At 33.5% G+C, this 23,533-nt stretch overlaps 2 protein-coding genes across 2 annotated transcripts; both read right to left on the bottom strand.

Annotated features, from left to right (window-relative positions):
* Positions 1 to 1,399: 1,399 nt before the first annotated feature.
* Positions 1,400 to 20,260, bottom strand: LOC146540373 (fatty acid synthase-like). Its single transcript, XM_085206442.1, has 34 exons — positions 20,088 to 20,260; positions 19,769 to 19,911; positions 19,230 to 19,433; positions 18,398 to 18,584; positions 17,934 to 18,096; positions 17,308 to 17,477; positions 17,039 to 17,190; positions 16,779 to 16,962; positions 16,195 to 16,343; positions 15,809 to 15,990; positions 15,151 to 15,270; positions 14,746 to 14,855; positions 14,414 to 14,604; positions 14,156 to 14,310; positions 13,495 to 13,749; positions 12,705 to 12,822; positions 12,381 to 12,632; positions 11,647 to 12,072; positions 11,288 to 11,437; positions 10,751 to 10,863; positions 9,883 to 10,033; positions 9,201 to 9,372; positions 8,894 to 9,006; positions 8,423 to 8,587; positions 8,114 to 8,286; positions 7,509 to 7,658; positions 5,268 to 5,459; positions 4,506 to 4,611; positions 3,888 to 4,044; positions 3,330 to 3,474; positions 3,056 to 3,203; positions 2,601 to 2,777; positions 2,274 to 2,376; positions 1,400 to 2,023 (listed from the first exon to the last, which is right to left on the bottom strand). Exons 2-34 carry the CDS (start codon positions 19,820 to 19,822, stop codon positions 1,458 to 1,460), a joined length of 5,853 nt encoding a protein of 1,950 aa, XP_085062568.1. The 5' UTR covers positions 19,823 to 19,911; positions 20,088 to 20,260; the 3' UTR covers positions 1,400 to 1,457.
* LOC146540372 (fatty acid synthase-like) lies at positions 20,056 to 23,225 on the bottom strand. The gene is made up of 6 exons (XM_085205051.1): positions 23,079 to 23,225; positions 22,455 to 22,647; positions 21,831 to 21,951; positions 20,986 to 21,189; positions 20,534 to 20,650; positions 20,056 to 20,266 (listed from the first exon to the last, which is right to left on the bottom strand). Exons 1-6 carry the CDS (start codon positions 23,223 to 23,225, stop codon positions 20,056 to 20,058), a joined length of 993 nt encoding a protein of 330 aa, XP_085061177.1.
* Between the last annotated feature and the right edge of the window lie 308 nt (positions 23,226 to 23,533).

Genomic DNA, 23,533 nt, shown 5'->3' with positions numbered 1-23,533 from the left:
GTTTTATTTTAAAACGATAATTTTATTATTTATTTTGTTTGAAAAAATAACTTTTTTATTTTTGTGAATTATTTTTTTTCTGAATTATATTAGGCTTTTATAAAGTAGTTAAAACTGTAGTTATATTTAAAGTGGTGCTGACAATTCCACGCTGTATAGATATAGATTATAGCGACGAGTTTGTGTCTTCGTCTGCTTGACAGTAATATAACTATTTTATTTCTGATCCCAATAAAATAGAACAAACGCATAATATTCATTTTAGTTTGCCACAAAATACAATCCTACAATCAGTATTTTAATTGGTTATGCCGTTTCTGAGATTATCGAGTACAAAAGCACAGAAAAACAGAGAAACAGACAAAACAATTAAAAGTAATTTATTATTTTGGCTTCTATTTCGTTGGTACGACTTTCCACATCCATCTCTTCCATATCTATATCCTCAATAATATTTTTTCCAAATAATTCTTATCATATATGTAGTATCAGACAGCGATCAGTTACATTTTTAATATACGTATAGATAATAATTTAAGTGTTACATATACTTTGGGGTTACGAATCTTTGTGGTCACGTCGCTCAACAGAAGCTAATGTCTCATATTCGGGCGGAAAGAGAATAGAATATCTTAGGATTGAATGAATGAATGTAATACTGAAAATTTTTACTGTTTTATAATTGTCGACAATAAAGGTACCCCAAGTTTTTTTGTTGATAAGAATTTAGAAGATAACCAACCGTTTTTTGTAGAATCACTCTCAGAAGATAAAGGAGACTGGTGTTTTATAATAAACTAGTGGGCCGCGGGTAGCTTCATCCACTTCTTTTATATTTAATATTATTTTTTTATTTTTATATTTAGGCAATATTGGTTGGTTATTTTAGCATTTTTGCCTATAGTTTTTATTTTTTTTTTCCTAAACTAATACTACCTGTAGATACTAGTACTATACTATACTAATAAATTTCATAATTCTAAATTAACCAGAAGTCCCCATTAATTTTGATTCCCTTTACAGTGTCGACATACGCGTTTTTTGCTATTTCAGATTATAGTTCGAGATAATAGATCTTATAGTTTTCATATTTTTTTTGCTGAACTAGTACGACCTGTAGATACTAGCTGCCAAATTTCATAGTTTCTAGGTCCACTGAAAGTACCCTATAAATTTTGATTTTCTTAAGTGTAGCATTTTTTGCTATATAAACGGCCTTATCTTTTTTTATGGGGCCGTAGATCTCAGTATATGGTTTGAAATACAATCAGATATCTCCAAGCGTTCCTGAGATAAAGGGTCTTGACAGACAGGCAAACGGACGGCCAACAGAGTGATTGTAAGGGTTCCTTTTGTCCTTAAAAAGTACGGAACAATAAAAATAAATATAAATAGAAAGTATAACAAATCATTTAATCCCAATATCAAGAGAACATTTACAATAATTATGATGTGCACTATAGGGCGAGATGAGAGCTCGCGGAGGTATAGTAGGTTTCACACAGATTCATCTTATCGAAAGCACTAAGCAGTTCATCGCCAATATGTCTGTTGACGAAAACCGTACAACGTGGGTCCTGAGTCATGTGAGCGAGAGGCGTATTCAGAATATACTCAATGATTGGTTCCTGCGAATACTTTTGCAAATTTTCCAACTTATTGGACTTGTTTGACCGAATAAATATAATCTTAGAACGAAGCTTCTTTACTGTTGGTTGGTATTCCAGAACTTGGGATACCTTAGTGTATGCAGATTCAATCACTTCCTTAGCATATTGGCTTGAATGTGGGACTTTTCCTTTCAATGTGTGAAGGCACGCTAAAACCTTCTCTTCCCATGTACGAGCGTTTTGCAAATTGTTATTTAGCTGTTCTTCACTATTTTCCAACATGAGCTCTGCCACATGTTTTACGATAGCAGCTTGGAGAGCGTCTTCAGTTTTATAAGAAAAGAGTTTGTCCTGGAATGCGGCCTTAATTTCGTCAGGAGATCCACCAATACAGAATACTACACCAGTTAAACCTGGAAAAGATTTAAGTGTTACTAACTATATAAATTCCAGATAATTATATATATATATATATATATGTATATATATATATATATATATATATATAATTGTATTTGAAGCAATCCTGATTTCTTTTAAACATATATTTCATTTCCTTAACAACTGGAGAATAAATTATAATATAAAAGTTAACTCAAAGTAACGCATTTTAAAACCAAGATTATATTAACTCATCAAAAATTAATTTAAAATAACTTTTACCGTTTGCTTCTAAAATTTCAGCCATCTTTAGAGTTGTTAAGACCCCACTTTCATAGCCTAACAGGAAAAATCTTTCCTTAAGCCCCGCCTTAGTAATAAGTACCTGTATATATAAAACATGAATTTAGATTTATAATGTAATAAAAATTTTTATATCTATTTATTATCGTCATATTTAAAGTATATTTTTACGGTCAAATGAAGAATACAAAATCTGTTAATTAATCAATTTTGCAACCCAGCAGACTTAATTTATTTATAACTTATTGAATTTAAGAAACATATGAATAAGTTTGTTTTATAAATATATAAAGATATAAAATAAACCTCAGAATATCTCTGGGCCAGATCGTCAATGGATTCGTGGGTAGCATTGTGACCGGGCTGCAGCACTAGCGCTGCCATCTTGAGACGCTCGCACATCACGCGGAACCGTTCATGGTGGCCTTCCACTCCTGGTATTATACACATGTGCGGTCGGTTCTTATCAAAGTCTCCATCGGACTAGAATAAACATTTATGACATCATTTAATATTTATAATAACGCCCTAGTGTCTGTACTTCGAGAAATAAAAGAATAGAATAGATTATTAATAATTCTAATACTATTATAATTATGCCCTCGTTGTAGTAATTTTAATTTATAATTGAAGAAAACTAGATTTAGGTTGCATTTATATTTTTCTTTTCTAGTAACGTTTTTTGTATTGAATATGTTACAGAAGAGAGTACAGCAACTTCGTTTTTATGATTGTAAATCGTTTTGCTAATAGATACTCACCATGGTAGTTTTACTTTGAGTCGGCAAAAATATAACTTCGCAAGTCCCTTGGAGCTCATCTGGATCTACATACGAGAAGAAAGATTTAATGCCATCTTCTTCGTTATACTCCTGGACTTTAGTAATCTTTTGCTCCAAGTCTTGAAGTCTGTAAGAAATTTAATTTAAATTAAGTGCAATTTATTTTATTTCTTTCTTTTCTAATAAAAAATCGTTTTTGTTACTTTTATCAAAATGAGTCCTACATTAAATCTAAATAAATATATTTTCTTACGCAGTAAGAGTGAGCGACGGTATGTCGCGACTGGGTACAGACACGCTGTGCTCGTTCCACAGATATGCTCTCACCGCCTCCAATTTAGGCAAATTTATTCCTAGATCCTTTAATGTTGCCTCTGAACTTTGTTCGAATTTAATATCTGTAAATTTAAAATAAGTTAAACCAGCTTTCTTTTAGTTGTAGCAAAATCCAACTATGTTGTTCTTCATAATTCCAGGAATAATTCCCGGTTAAGATAAATACTATCTTTCAATAATTTGAGGTCGTCGTGACGCATAAGCACATGTGGGGTAGGCAGATGGAACCTGGGAACCTAGTGTTACCACACTTCGATCCCATTAAAACTTTACATTCACATTCTCCGCCAAATTCTCGAGGCATGGCGTGTTGAGTGGCGGAACTCAATGCTACGTATCTCGTTCCCAGAGCGAAGAAATGAAAATATTAAATATTGATTTCCTCGAATAAGAATCCGGCCTTACCCACGACCATCTTGTTTTAAAGTTGCACGCGTGTTTGTGTTAATTCATTTAATAAAAAAATGTATTTTACCAGCAATTCTCGCTATTTCTTGCATTAAAGGAACACGTTGAGGATCTGTTCTTGACGCAATCACTACTGGTTGTTTGGAGCATAATGCCTTTTCAACAGCATGAGCTGCAGTTAATGATGATATGGAATCTTTAGAGGTTCTGTCAGAGTTTTCAGCCTAAAAGGTTATGTTAGAAGATTGTTTTATGAATTAACATTTTTTTAATATTTTATATGGACTTCAATATGGCGTTAACTTTTAATATGTTTGTTACATATGTTTTATCTTCAGTTCATAATTTTTACTATTTTTTTTAACGTCACACTGTATCCAGCACACATCAGGGTAGACTGAGAGAACCTAGTGTTAAGACATTCTGTTCCTCATTTTTTACCGAATTTTTTAGTCATTGCCGCGCTTTGCTTCGACACCAGAACGAAGAAATGAAAATATTAAATTTTTCACTTTGTGTCCCTGCGCCATGACTAGAATGACTCATGAGGCCATGAGACAATGAAATGAGAGCCTGTTGCACCTATAAAGTAAAGAAAAAGAAAAAAAAAACACTATTTTAAATTTATTTCCAGCCTTTTTAAATTTATTTCAGATTTCATTACCTAGTACAATAAGTTACGTACCTCATATAAATCTGGCAACAATATCCTGACACCCAGACTTACTCGACTTCTGTTAATACTAATTTCTTGCTTACCACTGAATCCAGTATTTATTATAGCAAAGTATCTAAAAATAAAATGTATGATACAGTTTTATTAAACAAATATATTAAATCCAATATACAGAGTGGAAGAGGCAGCGCTCCTTTTACTGAAACTGCATATAGGATAAAATATTTCTAATACAGAGCTAAAGATATTAATCAAGGTACCTCAACAGTTTAGACGGAGGATTTTTTTTTCATTTTTATACATACCTGTATTTTGTGTGACGCACACATACGTGTGCGACGTTGCCACTTTGACAGGTAAGTGTGTGCGTGCTTATGTTATACTTTACAAATGGTGTTTTATTTTAAAACAATAATTTTATTATTTATTTTATTTGGAAAAATAACTTTTTGATTTTTGGGAATTATTTTTTTTCTGAATTGTATTAGGCTTTTATAGAGTAGGTTAAACTGTGGTTTCATTTAAAGTGGTGCTGACAATTCCACCCTGTATATTAAATTTATTACAAATAAAATAACACAAACAAATATGTAAAGCAGGATGGTCCTCCAGCTAGATGGGGTGACGATATTCACAAAGTCGCTGGCAACGGCAGGATGCGAAGAGCTGAAGATCGAGCTTATTGGCGTGCCATTGAAGAGGCCTGTGACCAGCAATGGACGAAAAGTGGACAAATCTGGTGTACAATATCATATATACTCGTGTACTTACTTTAGTGAGGGAATCAAATTCTTTAGATTTGATGTTAGCTCTTCTATATCATCAACTTCCTCACTAGAAGAAAGTGCGTAATAAATTCCTTCTACATTTCCTTTCCCATTACTTTTGATAAAATTCACCAAATTACCAACATCCACGTTTTCTTTTTCTAATTTAACTTGAACTTCTTCAGCTTCCCAAGACCTGTGGATTAAATATATTCTTTTTTTTTTAATATACCTTGTATTAGAAACATTACAATTACTTATTATTTATTTACAAATACTTATTATTTATTATCTTTATATTTATTATCACCATTAGATACTGACCTAACGCTTGATTTCAATATATTATATAACATTCAATAGATTCTCTTTGCCTACCATGTATGTCGGACAAAGCATGAGTCGTGAACAATATAATATTCTAACCTACAAGTAGAGAATAGAATAGAATAGAATATACTTTATTGCACACATAAAAGAAATATATAGAAAGAACAACACAAATAAAATTTAAAGAAAAACACGTATGCAAAGGCGGTCTTATTGCTTTAAGCAATCTCCACCAGACAACCTTTGAAACATAACGGAAAAATTGTAATGAGGAGAAAGGGGACAACGTCTCAGTGCAAACTTTATGAAATATAATTAAATATTATATAATATAAAATAAACTAAGTCAATAACATAAAATAAACTTACATAAAATGTTTTAATGTTTATATACTTTACACATACATACATACATACATACATACAAATATTGAAAAAACAATATATACTTACACATATAAACATACATACATAAAACGTGTTCAAAAATATATACATAATATTAAAAAAAAAAAAAAAAAATAAAGATAAACTATTATACTAAATTAAATAAGTACTCTTTCAGACGATTTTTAAAGCTGTATAGAGATTTGGAATGTCGAACTTCTGTAGGAAGTTCATTCCAAAGAATTGCAGATTTCATAGTAAAAGACTTAGAATAAAATAGGGTATGGGAAGTTGGTAATTTAAGGAGATTATCACAACGGGATCTAAGGTGGAGGTGAAGAAGTGAATCGGCACCTAGGAAACAAAATCGATCTTTTAAGTAGGAGGGAGAGAGAGAGTTGTACAGGATAGAATAGACAAGAGTCAGCATGCGGAAATTTCGGCGATGTCGGATAGGAAGCCATCCAAGCTGACGACGATGATCAGAAACATGATCAAATTTACGTAAACCGAAGATAAATCTAATACATAGATTTTGTAACCGCTCTAGTTTATTTAGTTGTTCCTCAGATAAGTCTGGGTAACACGAATCAGCATAGTCTAAAATCGGTAACAGTAGTGAATGAGCTAGAGCAGTTTTGGTCTTTATAGGTAGGAAATATTTCCATCGTTTGAGCGATCCGATAGTGGCAAATAATTTACGGCTAACCTCAGCTATCTGTACTGACCAAGATAGGGAATTGTCTATAATAATACCAAGGTTCTTAATAGATGGACTCAGGCTCAAATCGACGCCGCCAAACTGTATAGCAGGGAGGCTATTCTGGTCAAGTTTTTTTAGTTGCTTAGAGCCACCAATAATACTGACCTGTGACTTGGCAGGATTGACAGTTAAGCCAAAAGATTTGCTCCACCTACTAACATTCCGCAAATCTTCGTTAAGCTTATGAATAGCCTCACTAACATCATCAAACGGGGCGGCTAAGTAAATTTGAAGGTCGTCAGCATATAGATGAAAGGAAGAGCATAGATTTTGGGAAACTGAATTAATAAAAATGGAGAAAAGGAGAGGAGAGAGGACACCACCTTGGGGAACACCGGCAGAAAGAGAGCAAAGGGAAGATGACTTGTCATTGGCTTGAACGTACTGTTGCCGATCACATAAATAGCTTCTGAACCACTCAGTGGCTTCAGGAGAGATATTTATTGAACGCAGAACAGCAACCAAGAGATCAGTATCAACAGAATTAAAGGCGTTGCTAAAGTCCAGCAAAGCAATGACTGTAAGATTTTGTTTGTCCATGCTAAGTCTGATATCGTCACAAACTTTAATCAAAGTGACTGTGCTATGCCCGTTACGGAATCCAGACTGGAACTCGGATAATATATGGTTATCAAATAGATATTGATTTAGTTGCTGAAAAACAATACGTTCCAAGACCTTTGACAAGAAAGGAAGGATGGAGATAGGACGGTATTGAGAGAAGGAAGTAGATATATATTTAGTCATTCCAAACGATACACTTACCTCTGTTTAAATATAAGTGAGTTAGATATGTTTTTGCTCAATATATTAATATTTCTAGCCCCACGACTGATGAGCTTCTCTGCAAGTTGCATGACCAGCTCTTCGTCGTTAGAAACAATGACTTGTTCCAGGTCTGAAGCACATTTCAATCTGAAATTACATATTAAATTATTGTTTTATCTAAACATTTTTTTTACTACTCGTACTCTGAGCACCTGCATAGAAGTATTTAAGTTGATATGTAAATCGATATATGAATCCTATATTTGAAACCATCACCAAGTTACATTTCTATTATGTACGTTATAACTGTATAGAGTATGATATATCTCTTGACCTAAAAAAATTTAATAAAACCATACTCATATTTAAGTCGGGTAGTCTGTATACAGGGTGGAATTGTCAGCACCACTTCAAATGAAACCACAGTTTTAAATACTCTATAAAAGTCTAATATACTTCAGAAAAAAATTAATTCCCAAAAATGAAAAAGTTATTTTTCAAACAAAATAAATAATAAAATTATAGTTTTAAAATAAAACACCATTTGTAAAGTATAAAATAAACACGCGGGATACGGCATGAAGAAAAAAAATAAGTTATACCTGGGAAGTACATCAAAAGTATGTTGACGTAAATCAAGTAGAACGCGACCGCGGTGACGGCTGGCGGCGAGGAGTCGGAAGGCGTGTGGAGCTTCTAGCGGCGAATACGTCACTCTCGACAATGGTTTCACGAAACCACGTGCTATCCCTTCACTAACTAGCGCTTGTAACGTCTATATAAACATAAAAATATATTTTTGTTCTTACTATCTCAATTAATTTGTAGACAAAATAAAAATTATATATAAATAAGTTGTTGTGAACTTCAACCACTCTTATCTTAGTTTTGTAATTGTAAGGAAAACTTACCAATAGTTGATCCACATTTTCTTTTTCAAACACACTTGACAGATTGACGGTGACATAAGAACGACTTTTGGTTAAATTAAACATTCCAAGGTTGAAGTCTTCCCGGCTTGGCAATTGTGATATATCGATAGTTACACCAGATGTGGCGCAGCATTTTAATGTAGTCTGTAGAAATGTATAAATAATATCAATTTTTTTTTTCAATTATTATTTAAACCACTTATAATGTCCTGCTTGCCATTTTGCTTGGACTACATTAATACCTATGATCCCTTCAAAAACGTATAAAAGTCCCATGAAAATCGGATATTCACCCGGTTGAACAGACAAATAAATTATTTATTAGTATTTTACTACTGTGTCAATAACTATAAAAACTTGAAAAAATCAGTTGTTTTGAGATCACAGACAGACGTTTCAATGTTATTTATATGTATAGATTAATTTACATTGTAATAAAATTTTACATACATTTTTAAGTTCGCCTTGTACACAGCTAACGATAACGTCGCAGCCTTCGCCTTTAGTGGAATTAAGAACCATATCTCCGAAACTATGGTCGCGTGAATTTCCAATGTGGTCATCTTAAAATGATAAATGGAGCATGTTGTTACAATTTCTAAGTAAAATTAGTAAGGTTATTATAATAATTATATATCATTTCCTCCAGTGGGGGTCGAACCCTCAACCAGTCGCGTTTACACACTTTGTACCCCATCGCCACCAATGTAAAAGAAAAATAAAGCACAGACTATACAATCAGCCATATTAAAAATACCTTGCAGTTGAGGGAATAATCTTCTTAGGAATCTCTTTTTCTGCACATCGCCAACAGTGACGAAGACCTCGCAGCCTAGTGCCAAGGCTATAGATATCAATGCCTGTCCGAGCGCGCCGGTGCCGCCGTGGACTAGCACGCGGTGCCCAGGCAGGAGTTGGGTCTTGAACAACTGTGAAGGGAACATTATTAAATAAAAATGTAATATCCCCTTACTAATCCCGTTTAATAATAATTTCAGGGAAAATAAAGGCTTTCGTTCGATTAAACAAGTAAAAAAAATTACATGAGACGGTTTACAACTTTAGTAACATTACTTATGTTACAATAATTAAGCTAGCTGTTTGTGGGTACAAATACTATTAATTATTTTTATAATTAACATAAGTATTTCTGATCTATTAAGACAAATAGCTTTGAGTTATTAACATTTTTTTAGTGTCACGCTGTATCACGCACACAGCAGGGTAGGCAGAGGGTACCTAGTGTTAAGTATGTGTTAAGTATTAATTCTGGAGACATTGCGTGTTGAGTGGCAGAACTCAACGCCGTACTTTAACTCGACTCAAGAGCGAAGAAAATAGAAATATTTAACGGAATGTCAAAACACTAGGGTCTCCTTGTTTACCCCGCTATGTGGAATAGTACATAATTATGAAAAAAAAACTGTTAATTTTCTTACCAAACAATAGAAAGCAAGGCAATACGCCAATGGCACGGTGGCAGCATCTTCGAGGCTCCAGTGAGACGGTACCGGCCATAACAGTTCTGGTTGCGCTTTGATACGGGTACTGATTACTTCATTAGGGACTATACCCATAACTCGGTTGCCACTAAAATAAAAAAATACAATACAATACAATACAATCTACTTTATTGCGCATAAAATTTACACAAATTATATACAAAATAAGTAGAAACAACATGTACAATAAGGCGGCCTTATCGCTTAAAGCAATCTCTTCCAGACAACCTTAGGTCGTTGGAGTTTTATAAAAAATAGTTTTCTTTTAATTTGCTTTCATTGTTGTAATCAATATTTTCAAGCAAAATAATGAAAATAAGTATAAATAGTAATAATATGATCGTTTTTATAACACACGGATGACGTCGATTCCTTTTTAGGGATCCGTACCTCATAGGAAAAAAACGAGTCAGACCATTTATCTCGTGGTGATCGAGCTGAAATTAATGTCAAATATCAAGTCTACGGTCCTTTGGAGCAAAGAAAAAAATACTCTTCTAAATCAACGCAATCAAAAGATACGAGCGTTTATGCATTCTTTTTACTGCATTTTGTATGAGAATAGAAACCATTACAAACTTATGTTTGTAAGTTCATTTCATACAAAATTAACGCAAACTTAAATTTGTCAACTATAAGTTGCCTTTGAAATTGGTACGGACCCTTCGGTAAGCGAATCCGAGTCGCACTTTTTATTTAATTATGATTATTTTAATTTAAGGTTAATGTTAAACAGACACAAGTTTAAATTAATATTTATAATCTTGTCTAATTATTATAAGTAACAACGAAAAATTTTACATACTTTGGAGTAATACCGCTGAAGTCCACTTTAACAGCTCGACCTTCAGCGTTGCATGTGTCGATCACTCCGGTCTCCTCTTTTATGTATCCAAGGTTGATTCCCGCATAGTGAACCTGTTATTCATTAAATATACTTTATAAATGAAAACATCTGGATTTTACAAGGAAAATTTTGCATATTTCTGATAAGTAAACGACTTGAACGAGATATGACTCGTGTCGTGCTATAATAAATAAGTCAGTCGAGTCACATTAAAATCCTCAATTATATACATAATTTTATTTCAAGTAAAATCCCTCAACCCCTTGTAGCAGCAGGTGTTGCCAGGTTTTAAATTAGAGAAAGAATTGCTTTTTGAAGATGTCCATGACGTATCGATCTGGAAATATTGTCGTTTCACAGTTGCGAGGCGTGTGAAAGGAAGTTCCTACAAAACCTCACAGTAGTAGAGTGCCACGAATGCAGATGGTGTGGATTATATTTGAGCTGGTGTGGTATGGTATTGTATGGTTGGAATAAATAATAGTTGTTACTTACATATATATTTATACCACTGTCATCTAATTCTGGTGCCTCCACCCAATTAACTGAGTCGAAGTCTCCAGGACGGGTACATTTTAACATCATGTTAGGTTGTTTTACAGGTTTCTCTTCCAGAGGCAAGATATACTCTCCACCCCAGACTCCCTAATGAGATATAGTGTATATATTAAATAAAATATTTTTTCCTAGTCCTAGCAATATAATTTTGATTGAAAATTTATTTTAAAAATACATGCATCTTGTGATAATTTATATATCCCGTCCATTTCTATACTTGTAACCAAATTTTACTGGATATCTAGCACTTTTTTAAATGTAATGAAAACAATTTACTTTATTTTAATGAAACTTACATTCTCATAAATATTAGTCAACAAATCCTTAAAAAGTATCTCATCTAAGAGCCTATCATCGGATGCGTCATGATTTATCATCGTTAGGTACACCCTCCTGTCCTTCCTCCATTGCTTCACCAAGGCCTTCAAGCCTTTCACCAAAGGATACGTAGCTAGCAAAAATACTTTTTGGTTCAATGGGACCGTTGGTAGTAAAGCAGATATATACGCCAAATCAGATGGCGAACGAACAGTGTAAACGCTGGAGCCGTTCGAATCTGATGGTCTCCAGATCGCTAATTCAATCCTTGTGTCATTTACAATATGCGCGTTAACACTGCGATATAGTATGGAGGGACGATTCTTAGATATTCCAGTTACATACAATTCCTTGTTTACTAAAAGAATATCTTGTTTTAGAAGCTTATGTAGTATTTGACACATCTGTTGAAAAAATCAAAAGTTTCATCATATTCTCTATAATAATTGCAAATATCGGTATCATATTATAATACAACATTTAATTTAGCTCGCTACGATACATAATCAAAATATTGCCTCATTAGTCAAAACATGGGAACATGTAACTAGAAGAGGAAGCTATTTTTTTTGCGGAACTTAAAAACTTTACTAAAATGCTATAATTTTCCAAGATAGTTCAAAAATATTTTTTTACATTCCTATAATTTAAGAATAGAGAGAGGACTATTAATTTGCTTAACTGTATAATTATATTATGACATTTTACTTACATTTTCGTCACCAGACAAATTTGTAATTAAAACTAAATCAGCATTATTCAATTTGTCGCTTTCTTTCAGAATGTTCTCTCTAATAACATACGAATGTTTCGTTTTGACACCGGGAATGTTGTCTCCAATGTTCTTGATCGTCTCATAGTTAGATTTAGAAGTCTTATCACTTAAAATTTCAACGATATTTAAGACCCGCTTGTTTGAGTTCTCAGCCGCAATTTGCAAATACACATAAGACGCTGTAACCTCCTGTTAAAAAAGTATTTAATAGAAGAAAAATGGAAAATTTTCAAACTTATGTTTTTGAAGAAATATACTTACGTCTGAATTGTTATTTGGAAAATGGGGAACAAATTTCAATGTCTTCAAAGAAACAGCCTTTTCATTCAGTGGCGACAGGTTTTGATATTTAATTTTTTCTATAACAACACCACCGCATCTGAAATTTAGTTTCATAGTTATTTAGATATGTTCATATACAAGATGGAAGCGGCAGCCCTCCTTTTATTGAAACTGCATATAGGGTAAAATATATGAAACCCAGAATTAAAGAAATTAATCAAGGTACCTTAACAGTTGGGACGTAGGATTTAGGATTTTTTCATTTCACGATTTTTATCCATACCTGTATTTCGCACCCATGTTTGACGCACACATACGTGTGCGACGCTGCCGCTTTGACAGTGTGTGCGTGTTTATGTTATACTTTACATATAGCGTTTTATTATAAAATGAATATTTTATTATTTATTTTATTTGAAAAAAATAACTTTTTCATTTTTGGGAATTAATTTTTTTCTGAATTATATTAGACTTTTATAAAGTATGTAGTTAAAAGTGTGGTTTCATTTAAAGTGGTGCTGACAATTCCAACCTGTATATCTTTTGCTGCAATACCACGTTTTTGCTATTTTTTATTACTATCCAGTAAACTTGAAGTAAAATTATTACCATTTTAACCATTTTTTTTCAGTATTTCATATGTATATTTTTATTAGATTTGTAATGCTTTCATTTAGAATAGGATTAATATGATTTTAATCAAGGCAATAAACAAAATTCTTTATAGAAAATTATCTATTTATAATACAATTATAACAAATTAGCTTACCTAGTACAATCTTGAGTTTCAAAAACATTAATGGTTAGAATATTTGGATCTTCTTCTTTGTTTATAATTTCCTCGTGTTCTTCTACGTCAATGGTTATTTTGCTAAGAGAATCAGGTATAGACACCATTTTGTGGTTGCATCTAAGTGCGTTCAGTTGCAACATGGCGTCGATTAAAATTACCCAGTTATTATTCCATGACACTTTGGCTTCATTAAGCGATAGATTAGAGCTTTGTAAGCTTCTGAATTCACGACTAAAAATATATTTTAAAGAAATTAAATCAGCTTCACGCTGTATTCCGTACACAGCAGGGTAGGCAGAAGGGTAGGGAAGGAACCTTGTGTTAACACACTCCGTTAACCACTTTCCGAGACCGCCGCATTGAGTGGCGGAACTCAGCGCCGCGCTTTGCCTCGACACCAGAGCGAACAAATGAAAATATACATTTAACCAAATATTTCCTTTTATCGAGTGGGGATCGAACCCACAACCAGTCGATTTTGAAGCACATTTTGTACCTTTGTGCCACGACTATCCTCAAAAAAATATAAAGTATAGATGCACTTTAATAATTACAGTTATTTAAACAACATTTGTTTATTTTCTTTTAAATATATACATTAAGATTTAAAATTCAACCTATATATGCATATACTCACGTGTAATTGAAGTCCCTTGTGTGTAATAGTTGATAAATATCTTTAGAACTGAGTTGAAGGCTCTCATCAGACTTAGCATCCAGTTCTAGAATTCTCCTATCCTTCAATTCAGCAGATATATAACCAGTGACTACTTTGATATTTTCATTTAAAACCTAAATAAGAAATAAACGAATTAAAAAATAATTTTAAAATGTGGCTCGTAACGGAGCTGTTCTAAATATTAGGTGGTAATTGTTCTTAAAGTATTTTATTTACCTCAAACCGTCCAGTCCCTCTTTGGATAGTCACATGAAGAGGAAGTTGCCCCTTGTCGTCCACGAGCGGCTGTGAGTGGAAATGCACTTCCCGGAATTGAACCGACAACTTCCTCTTCTCCTGCTCCAATATCATCGCGAATGTGTCCCACACAAGTAATAACGCAGCCGAGAATGGAAATTGATTCTTTCCTAGAGTATAAAACAATTACATCAGCTTCACGCTCTATCCCGCAATTTTATATTCATAGAATTATGTTATACCAATATCCCAATATGGTTTATAGTGCATTGTTGTTAGAAAAATAATAAATAATGTTAATAGAAACATACCTCTGATAACATGACCACCTAAGTAACTGTAATCATCATCGCACTTCGATATCACAAATTTACAAGCTGACGCCTTTTTCTTCAGAGCAGACGAGTATAAATGCAATTCCCTGTAAAATTCGAAATATAAATTATAATATCACATAGGTTTTTAAACTGAGATGCACTTTTGCTCTTTAGATGTATATGAAACATAAATCTTATAGTATACTCCTTACTCCTTACTCTTACCAAGTTATTTGCCCATTCATGACTAAACTTAGACATACTTCCCAAGCTTCTCTTCTCTTTCGAGCCAACAGCAGTTGGTGCGACTCTTACTCAGTGTAACAAATAATTACAATTATCTCTGCCTATTCCATTATGTATAGAAAAGCGTATATGGTGAAAAAAAATCGTTCTCACCATTGCTCTTGATGAACCCATTCCACTAGATGTGACAGTGACGGTGTTCCAGTAGACACTGGAAATTCTACTTTAGGATAGAGCGCGTCTATTTTAGGATTGAAACCATCCATATAAAGTCTGTAATTATACATGTATAATTTTGTTAGTGTCAAAGTAATTTAATGTTTAGCAATTTAGTTTAGACTAGTCGTAGCTTAGGGTCACAAAAGTGCGACTGTAAAAGAAAACTGGTTGTGGGTTCGATTTCGACTCGAGGAATTTAAATATTTAATATGTTCATTTCTTATCTCTAGTAATGATGCAAAGTGCGGACTAGGTTCCTAGGTTCCCCATCGTAAAGCTAAAAATAATTGTTAACAATTTACTCACATCTGTAAAATGATCTTGTTGGAAAATGTATGAAGTTGCAGTAGTTGTAAGTAAAAATTTTGACAAAGGGATAGTGATTCATTATATTCACGTTTTTCTTCAAAACATTATGTTTATTAACATTCAGTTTTCAATGTATCTTAATATTTAGGTATCTTTAAAATAATAAAGTTATCAGTAGAACGAAGGAATTCAGCTTAGTAAACGAATGCTCTTTTAGAGACGAAGCGAGTGGGTTGCGAGTAATAAACATATTATTTAAATAAAATATAAAAACAATGCTTACTCTCCAAAAGCTTCTAGAATGAATTGAATGCCATTTGCATGTCCCCTGCGTGTTAAAGGCACGTGATGGCAGGAAGGGAACGCTCTCTTAAGAATAGCTTGCAATAGACCATGCGGGGCTATTTCTATACAAACAGCATTTGACGGGATTAAACGTGACGTCTCTTCAAAGAGTACAGGGCTCTGTAAAAGAAATTGGTGCATTTAACAGTGGCCAAAAGGCTGAGTATTTATGAAAGTGAAAAGTACTTAAATATGAAAAAACTATATGAACATTACAAGCACTATTTTTATAATCATGCCTAACTATTTTTATGAACGGAGTGTCTCAGCATTAGGTTCCCTCAGCCTACCCTGCTAAAAAAAGATCAAAAAGTTAATACTTACGAGAAGGTTATTTTTGTGGTACTCGGCGGAAGAGTATTGGGCACCGGGTTCATCCCATCTATCTATTGGTACCGAGGTAGAAAGCCAGCGCTTACTTCTAAGTTTCGGAGTTTTAATTACCTGTTTCAAATACTTGAGAAGACAAGGACCTTAAAAGATATAATTATTTATAGCATTAAAAATTGAACAATAGCTTAAGATTCCGTTGATTTAAGATATTTTTTTCCATATATTTTTTATAGATCTCTTAGTGAGCACACCTGAATAATATTAAATAGTGCCTGTATTTTTATATTTATAGCTTCCTTCAAAAAAGGGTTATCAGTTGGAAATATATATGTATTATGTAGATGATATTTTTCAAGCACGCGTAGGTACTAAGTTTAATCAGAGTATGTTGTATTTCTCAGGAACTATTTTCCATTACGAGCTAATATAATAACTTAATTGAGCTATAATGAAATTAAGAAACAGTCATAATCTTATCTAAATCGGTTCAGTAGTTTTTGACACTTTGACGTCCTAGTATTTCTTTATTTTATATAATAAAAAGTAATAAAATCAATCGTTTATTAACAACTTACCCGCTGCTGCGATATATCGAGAGTGGTATGCAATATTTGAACATGGAACTTCTTTTGCAAAGACACCTTTAGAAACTAAAACTTTGACAAACGCTGATATAGCCTCTGCAGGACCAGATATGGTGCAAGACTCGAAACTATTGTGACAAGCAATCTCGATCTCTGGTGGGCATATTTTAACGACCTATAAAAATAGATATATAACAAATAAATTATTTTAACAAAGTTGGAATTAATTACATGCAATTAGAAGAACTAACCTGTTGATAGCCTAAGCCGACAGCGGCCATAGCGCCGTGTATGAATGGCGTCTCTACAGAGACCTGACCGCGGCCATTCGCTGCTAATATCATCTCTTCAGCGGTAAAGCAGCCATCTGCGTATGCGCAGCCCAGCTCACCCACACTGTGCCCTTATTAATAGTATACAAAATATTTTTATTTTTAATTGACAATTTAAAACTTCCACATATTACACCAGGATTTTCTTATTTCAAATTATTTACATAATATGTACTATTGTTACATACCAATAATATTATCAGGGACGATTCCAAGTTCTGTTAAAACATCAGTTAGGCCAATTTGTATGGCAGCAATTCCAACAAATGAGTTTTGAATATTATCAAAAATAGTTTTGTCGTCTGTAGTTATTACGTGATAGATATCTACACCCAACGGTCTTAATACGCGGTCGCACCTACAAAACAAAAACATTTTATAGCTAAGATAGCTATTAAATAAGTGATGAGTATAAATATGGCGGCAATGACTGAATTCGACGGAACATTAGCACGCAATGACTCAATTCGACGGAACGTTGGAACGGGAGTGTCATCCAGATTCCCTCTGTCGATCCTGCTGTGTGAGAGGTACAGCGTGAATTCAAAAAAAATATTAGTAAAATAAATCTAAAACCTTATACGAAATTTCAGGATTCGGATTTGCTACTTTAAAATTTCAATCAGAATCATCATTATTACAGTGTTTTTATGTGTAATTTATTAACACTGTTGATTGTTGAAATGGGATTAATAATTTTACAGGATTGTTATAAATAACCTATATATAATATACAATATTGACATTATTTCCATTTTTTATATTGAGTAAAGAATACTTAGTCACTAAAAATAAAACTACAAATTATTCTTACTTTTCAATAGCTGCCGCAAAAACTGGTATGTTAAGTAATTGCTTCCCCATTCCTACCCACTGCGAGCCCATGCCGCTGTAGACGAACCAGAGGGGACGTACAGTGTCGTCGTAGTAATTTATTTTCTGCTTTAAACTTACCGTCTTATTTAACTCATTTGTATCTGATTTAAAAAATATATCCATTTATTGTTTATATATTAAAGGTAATACCTGAGTTATGAATGTTGAATTTATATTTAGAAAATGATTTAATTGTTTTATTAGAAATATATATATTTTTTAAAATATATCAAGATTGATAAGTGATCAAGTGTCTTGAAAGATTGTTGAAAAAAATATTTCTGATTTACTATGTTTAATACTTATGGGAGTATGACAGAAAGAAAGAACTTTCCAAACAAGAACTAATATGTATGAATAATTAATTATGCTGTAATTATAACTAATATTGCAGATAATTACCAAGAACAGCATATCCTCGTCCTAAGTGACCAGAAATTTTCATGCTGTGTATATTACGCAGTAACGCCAACTCTTCAGGGTCTAAGGTTCTTGTTTTTAAGTCTTCGATGATTTTGTCGACGGCTGACTCCTGTCGGCCTGATAATGTTACCAAATGAGGAATGTTTGACTTGTAACGTGAAAGATCCTGAAACAAATATTGAACATTATTTTAAAGTGGAGATTTTTTTTTCAGTTTCACCCTGTATCCCGTATGTATCAGCAATCAGCTCCCCCTGCGTGTTGAGTAAAGTGACGATATACCTACAGATGGCTAACTTTATCTAAATAAGTATTTCAGTAAAGTCCAAACGTAATTAATTTTACTATTTATTAATAAAAGTAAAGAGTTATAAAAGACTTTTATAATATGTAAGGCCAGACGTCACGTGAAACGTTCGAAATATTAGTCGAAATTGTCTCCTAAGAATTCAAATAAGTTTTGTTCATGTTATAATTTTTTTGACCTTCGACTGGAATCTACGTAAATATGCAATAACGCTATGAAATTAAAATTATTTTTGCTTAAAACACCACTTAAAACTCTCAGATACCGTCCATATCACATTGCTATAAAAACCAAAAATTGTAGCTGATCTGGCAGAAAAGCCTACATTTTAAGCCTAGATTTTTTCAGGCAGTGGTGAGACCGGTCGTAAATACGCTTTTCATCTATATGCTGTTTATTTTTAAAATAGTCCTCAATAATCAAATAAGACAAGAACTTGTAACTGCCATTGATTTGAAAAAAATATATCAAGTCAAGGTATTTATAGTCACATATACTTTTTACCTTTGGCTTATAATGTCCGCTTAGTAGAGCATGCGCACTGACACCTGTGATGGAGCGGCCGTTGATGGCAACATAGGAACGGCCGAACTCCGTATGATCAGTAACAATCTTCATTTTGCCTTCTCGCAAAGCCGCAATATCCTTCCGAGGTGACTGACAGTGGAGATTAGATGGTATCTTACCAGTTTCATAACCAAAGATGACCTGTGAAAGACAAATAACAGCTCGGATTAATCCTTTAGTTCAATGTTCAGCTTCACGCTGTTTTTCGTATCCATGTATCGGTGCAGACGTAGTGCAGGGTAGTGTTCAGGCACTCCGATTGCCACTTTAGCGGCAATGCCGCGCTTTGCCTTGTCGCCAGAGCGAAGACATTATTAAGAACGTATTGAAAAATTACTAAACACACTCTTAAGGCTCAAATACTACACTACTCAAAATATATTTTTCACTGATCATACATTTTATACATCAATCTAAGTTAACACTTAAGTCATATATGTACATGGACCGGTAAAAATATACTAAATATAAGATACCTTAGTAATGGCAGTCAATCCGGAAGCTGCTTCAGTATACCCAACATTGGACATAACACTGCCAACCAGAAGGGGATCACTTCTGTCTTTACAAAAGACAGAGCTAATTGCTTCCAACTCAACCTTGTCAACTTCAGGTATAGCTTTAAAAAAGATTATTAAAATTAGAAGAATTTATTTAAATTCCACATTAATTTATAATTATTAATAATCTCTAACCATTCAGCCAAATACTTATTATTTATCTGGTAATGGTCAATTTTGAAAATAATAAGGACAAATATTAGCTAGGACTTCTCTATCTGATCGCATGTATTACCTGAACCGACAGCTTCGACGTATTCAATTGCTTTTGGTGGAACATTTACTTCGTCGTAAAAGCTTTTGATAAATGTGCTAATTTGGTCAATGTCACGGTAGAAACCGAACTTCGGGACCGTTTCTTCCGTATGTATACCAGTAAATTCACATTTAACATGAACAACTTCAGCATAAACTCTGAAATGCGTCAAATGTTTCAAGTAAATACGATGCTTGTCTTCGTAACGCACTACGATTTTAACTGACCAATAACTTTAACTTTGATAACGAACTCGAAGGTTAACAGAGTTTTGTTCATGAAATATAAAATATATTATTTTATCGTCTAACACTCTTTACTCATCAGGAAATATAGTTTTTTCTACGTTACCACAAAAACAAATAAAATCGAATATTCGATCGAATAAAACAATAGTAACTATAAATGATCAAGATTCATGGTACCTAAGAGCGTCTCTTGCTTTTTGGAGAAAAATAACGCTGATAGCTTCAGATTTGGCGCATCCATCAGCATTTTCATCAAATGATTTTGTTTTGCCATCAGGACATGTATGAATGACTCTGAAATATGAAAACGGGCTGTTGATGTCTACTATTTTTTAGATTTAATATTAGGTATTTTTGCAACTTCATAGTAAAATTAATAATTAAAACAGTAAAATTAATAATTAAACACTAAAAATTACATCAGCTTCACTCTGTATCCCGCACACAGTAGAATAGGCAGAGGGAACCTTCAGAGTATTTAGACACTTTGTGGCCCCTGCGCCACTACTACCGGCCAGTCATAACACTGATCGGTAAAATATCAATGCTTTGTGAGGTGCCTTTTTCAAGTCGCATAGTAATAATATATAAATGTATATAAAACAATTTAATAAAGAAGCAGAAAGTACCTTCCATGGAGAACAAGAGATTGTGGATGGAGACAAAGACTGCACCCTCCCACAACTGCCATATCACAATCGCCACGTGACATAGCTTGGAGGGCAAGTTCCAGCGCGCAAGAGGAACTGCAGCATCCTTCATCGATAGCTATAGAAGGACCCTTCGCGTTCAGCCAATATGAAATACGGTTAGCAAACATAGCTTTACTGCATCTGTCAATGTATACAAGTATAATTTAAAAATTGTTTATATAAATATTATATAAGTAATATACAGGGTGGAAGAGGCAGCGTTCCTTTTACTGAAACTGCATATAGGGTAATATATTTCAAACTCAAAACTAAAGAAATTAATCAAGGTACCTCAACAGTTTGGACGTAGGATTCTTTTTTCATTTTACGATTTATATCCATACCTGTATTTCGACGTTGCAGCTTTGACAGGTAAGTGTGTGCGTGTTTATATTATTACTTTATAAATGGCGTTTTATTTTAAAACGATAATTTTATCATTTATTTTGTTTGTAAAAATAACTTTTTAATTTTTGGGAATTATTTTTTTCTGAATTATATAAAGCTTTTATAGAGTAGTTAAAACTGTGGTTTCATTTAAAGTGGTGCTGACAATTCCACCTATATACTTGTATTTGCACCAATAATATTATAGAAGGGAAGACTGCGAAGGACCGAGCTTACAAAAATGAAATCGCTGAGTTCTTTAGAGCTGAGCGAAGTAATGACGAAATGCCAAACTCTTTGGTCGTTTTAAAGAATTCCCTAGTTAAAAATTATACTTTTTTGTATTAAAAAATATAGGAATGAATAATTTTTACATATATTTGTACAATACTTACCCTGCTATACCAAGACCCGTCTGAATGCCAGAGGAATAAAAGCATGATTTCTCAGATTCAGACATACAAACCCCAACGTAAACACCGATTTTCTGTCCAGAAATATGGTGAGGATTGAGTCCTAGGAAATTAAAGTTTTTATAAACAAATGAAAATAATGTGAAAATAAATAAAATTCCTTATGTAGAAAATTCTACTAATCGGTAGATATTTTTTAACGCATTTAGTAGAATGTTTACAGTAAATCAGAACAACACTCCGACTTTAAGGCCTCAATGACGCTTTCATTTAACACATATACGTCAAATTAAATCAAATCAGCTTCACGCTGTATCCCGCACACTACAGGGTAAGCAGAGGGAACCTAGTGTTAAGACACTCCGTTCTCCACTTTCTACCGAATTCTGGAGGCATAGCGTGTTGACTGGCAGAAATCAACGCCGCGCTTTGCCTCGACACCAGAGGAAATAGAATAGAAGAAATGGAAATATAAACGTAAATAAATATTTCACTTCCTCGAGTGGGGATCGAACCCACAACCGCAGCGTACAGTCATACCCTTGTGCCGCTGCGCCAAGACGGCCTCATTCAACACATAATATGTCCCTTTTATAAACATCTTACCAGCATCGTATATTGCTTGATACGTATGTTCCAGAAGTTTCCGTGACATCGTGTCCATCACATTTCCTTGGCGAAAGTGCACTTTAAAAAATTGAGCGTCAAACAACGAGAGACCAGGCAGAGTGCCGACATAATGGACTGCCTCGGGATGATCATAATTCCAACGATCCGTTTCCAACGTCACCGGATTGGACTGAAATATATTATGGAAAATTAGAAATGACACCATGGCATGGCTTTTCACAATTAAAGCGATGGTAGTGGATGCAAATCCGATTGCAAGTAAGTGAAACAATAATATAAGAAAGTTCAAATCTAATCAGCTTCACGCTGTATCACGCACACTGCAGGGTAGGCCGACGGAACCTAGTGTTAAGACACTTCGTTACGCACTTTCCGTCGAATTCTGGAGGTGTTAAGTGACGGAATTCAACGCCGCTCTTTGCCTCGACACCAGAGCGAAGAAATGAAAATATAAATATACATAAATATTTCATTTCCTTGAGTGGGGTCGAACCCACACGTCCTTATGCCGCTCCGCTACGTCGGCCTCAATATAAAATTTTTTTTAACTGAATTAATAAATACTAAATATTCAATGTTGGTACTATACAGAATACGTACCTTACTATACAGAATGTTCCCAAAATCTTTCACACTTTCAGACTGTGGGTATAAACCTGAAATACCAGAAATGACGATCCTGTCACCAGGATTTCGACTCGGCTTATCATTCCAGGATGATTCATGTTCTTGAGGTGTTGGTGCCATTATAACTGTAACAAAAAACAAAGAAATCCCGTGAGCTCCTACCTTATTTAACAGTAAATGATATTTTCTTTATATTCTTAAGTTTATATCTTACAAGTCAACCTATGTGAGAATCGATTGTAATGTAAAAATGATAATGAATTTGTTAAAATGTTGAAACGTCTTTTATAACATATATTTATACTAATTCCGTCAACCTTTTGACATGTACTAGTATTTTGCATGTTATTTAACTTAATAAATGTAAAATAAATGCATAGTATTTTTTATTATTCAGACTACGACGTACATTCTTTCTGAGATACACT

This window comes from Heliconius melpomene, chromosome 2 (assembly GCF_056956725.1).
Source record: "Heliconius melpomene rosina isolate 202511_hmr_F chromosome 2, ASM5695672v1, whole genome shotgun sequence".
In the NCBI taxonomy this organism is placed as follows: domain Eukaryota; kingdom Metazoa; phylum Arthropoda; class Insecta; order Lepidoptera; family Nymphalidae; genus Heliconius; species Heliconius melpomene.
Note: the sequence above shows the minus strand (reverse complement) of the source record. Positions and strands in the feature narration are given on the sequence as shown.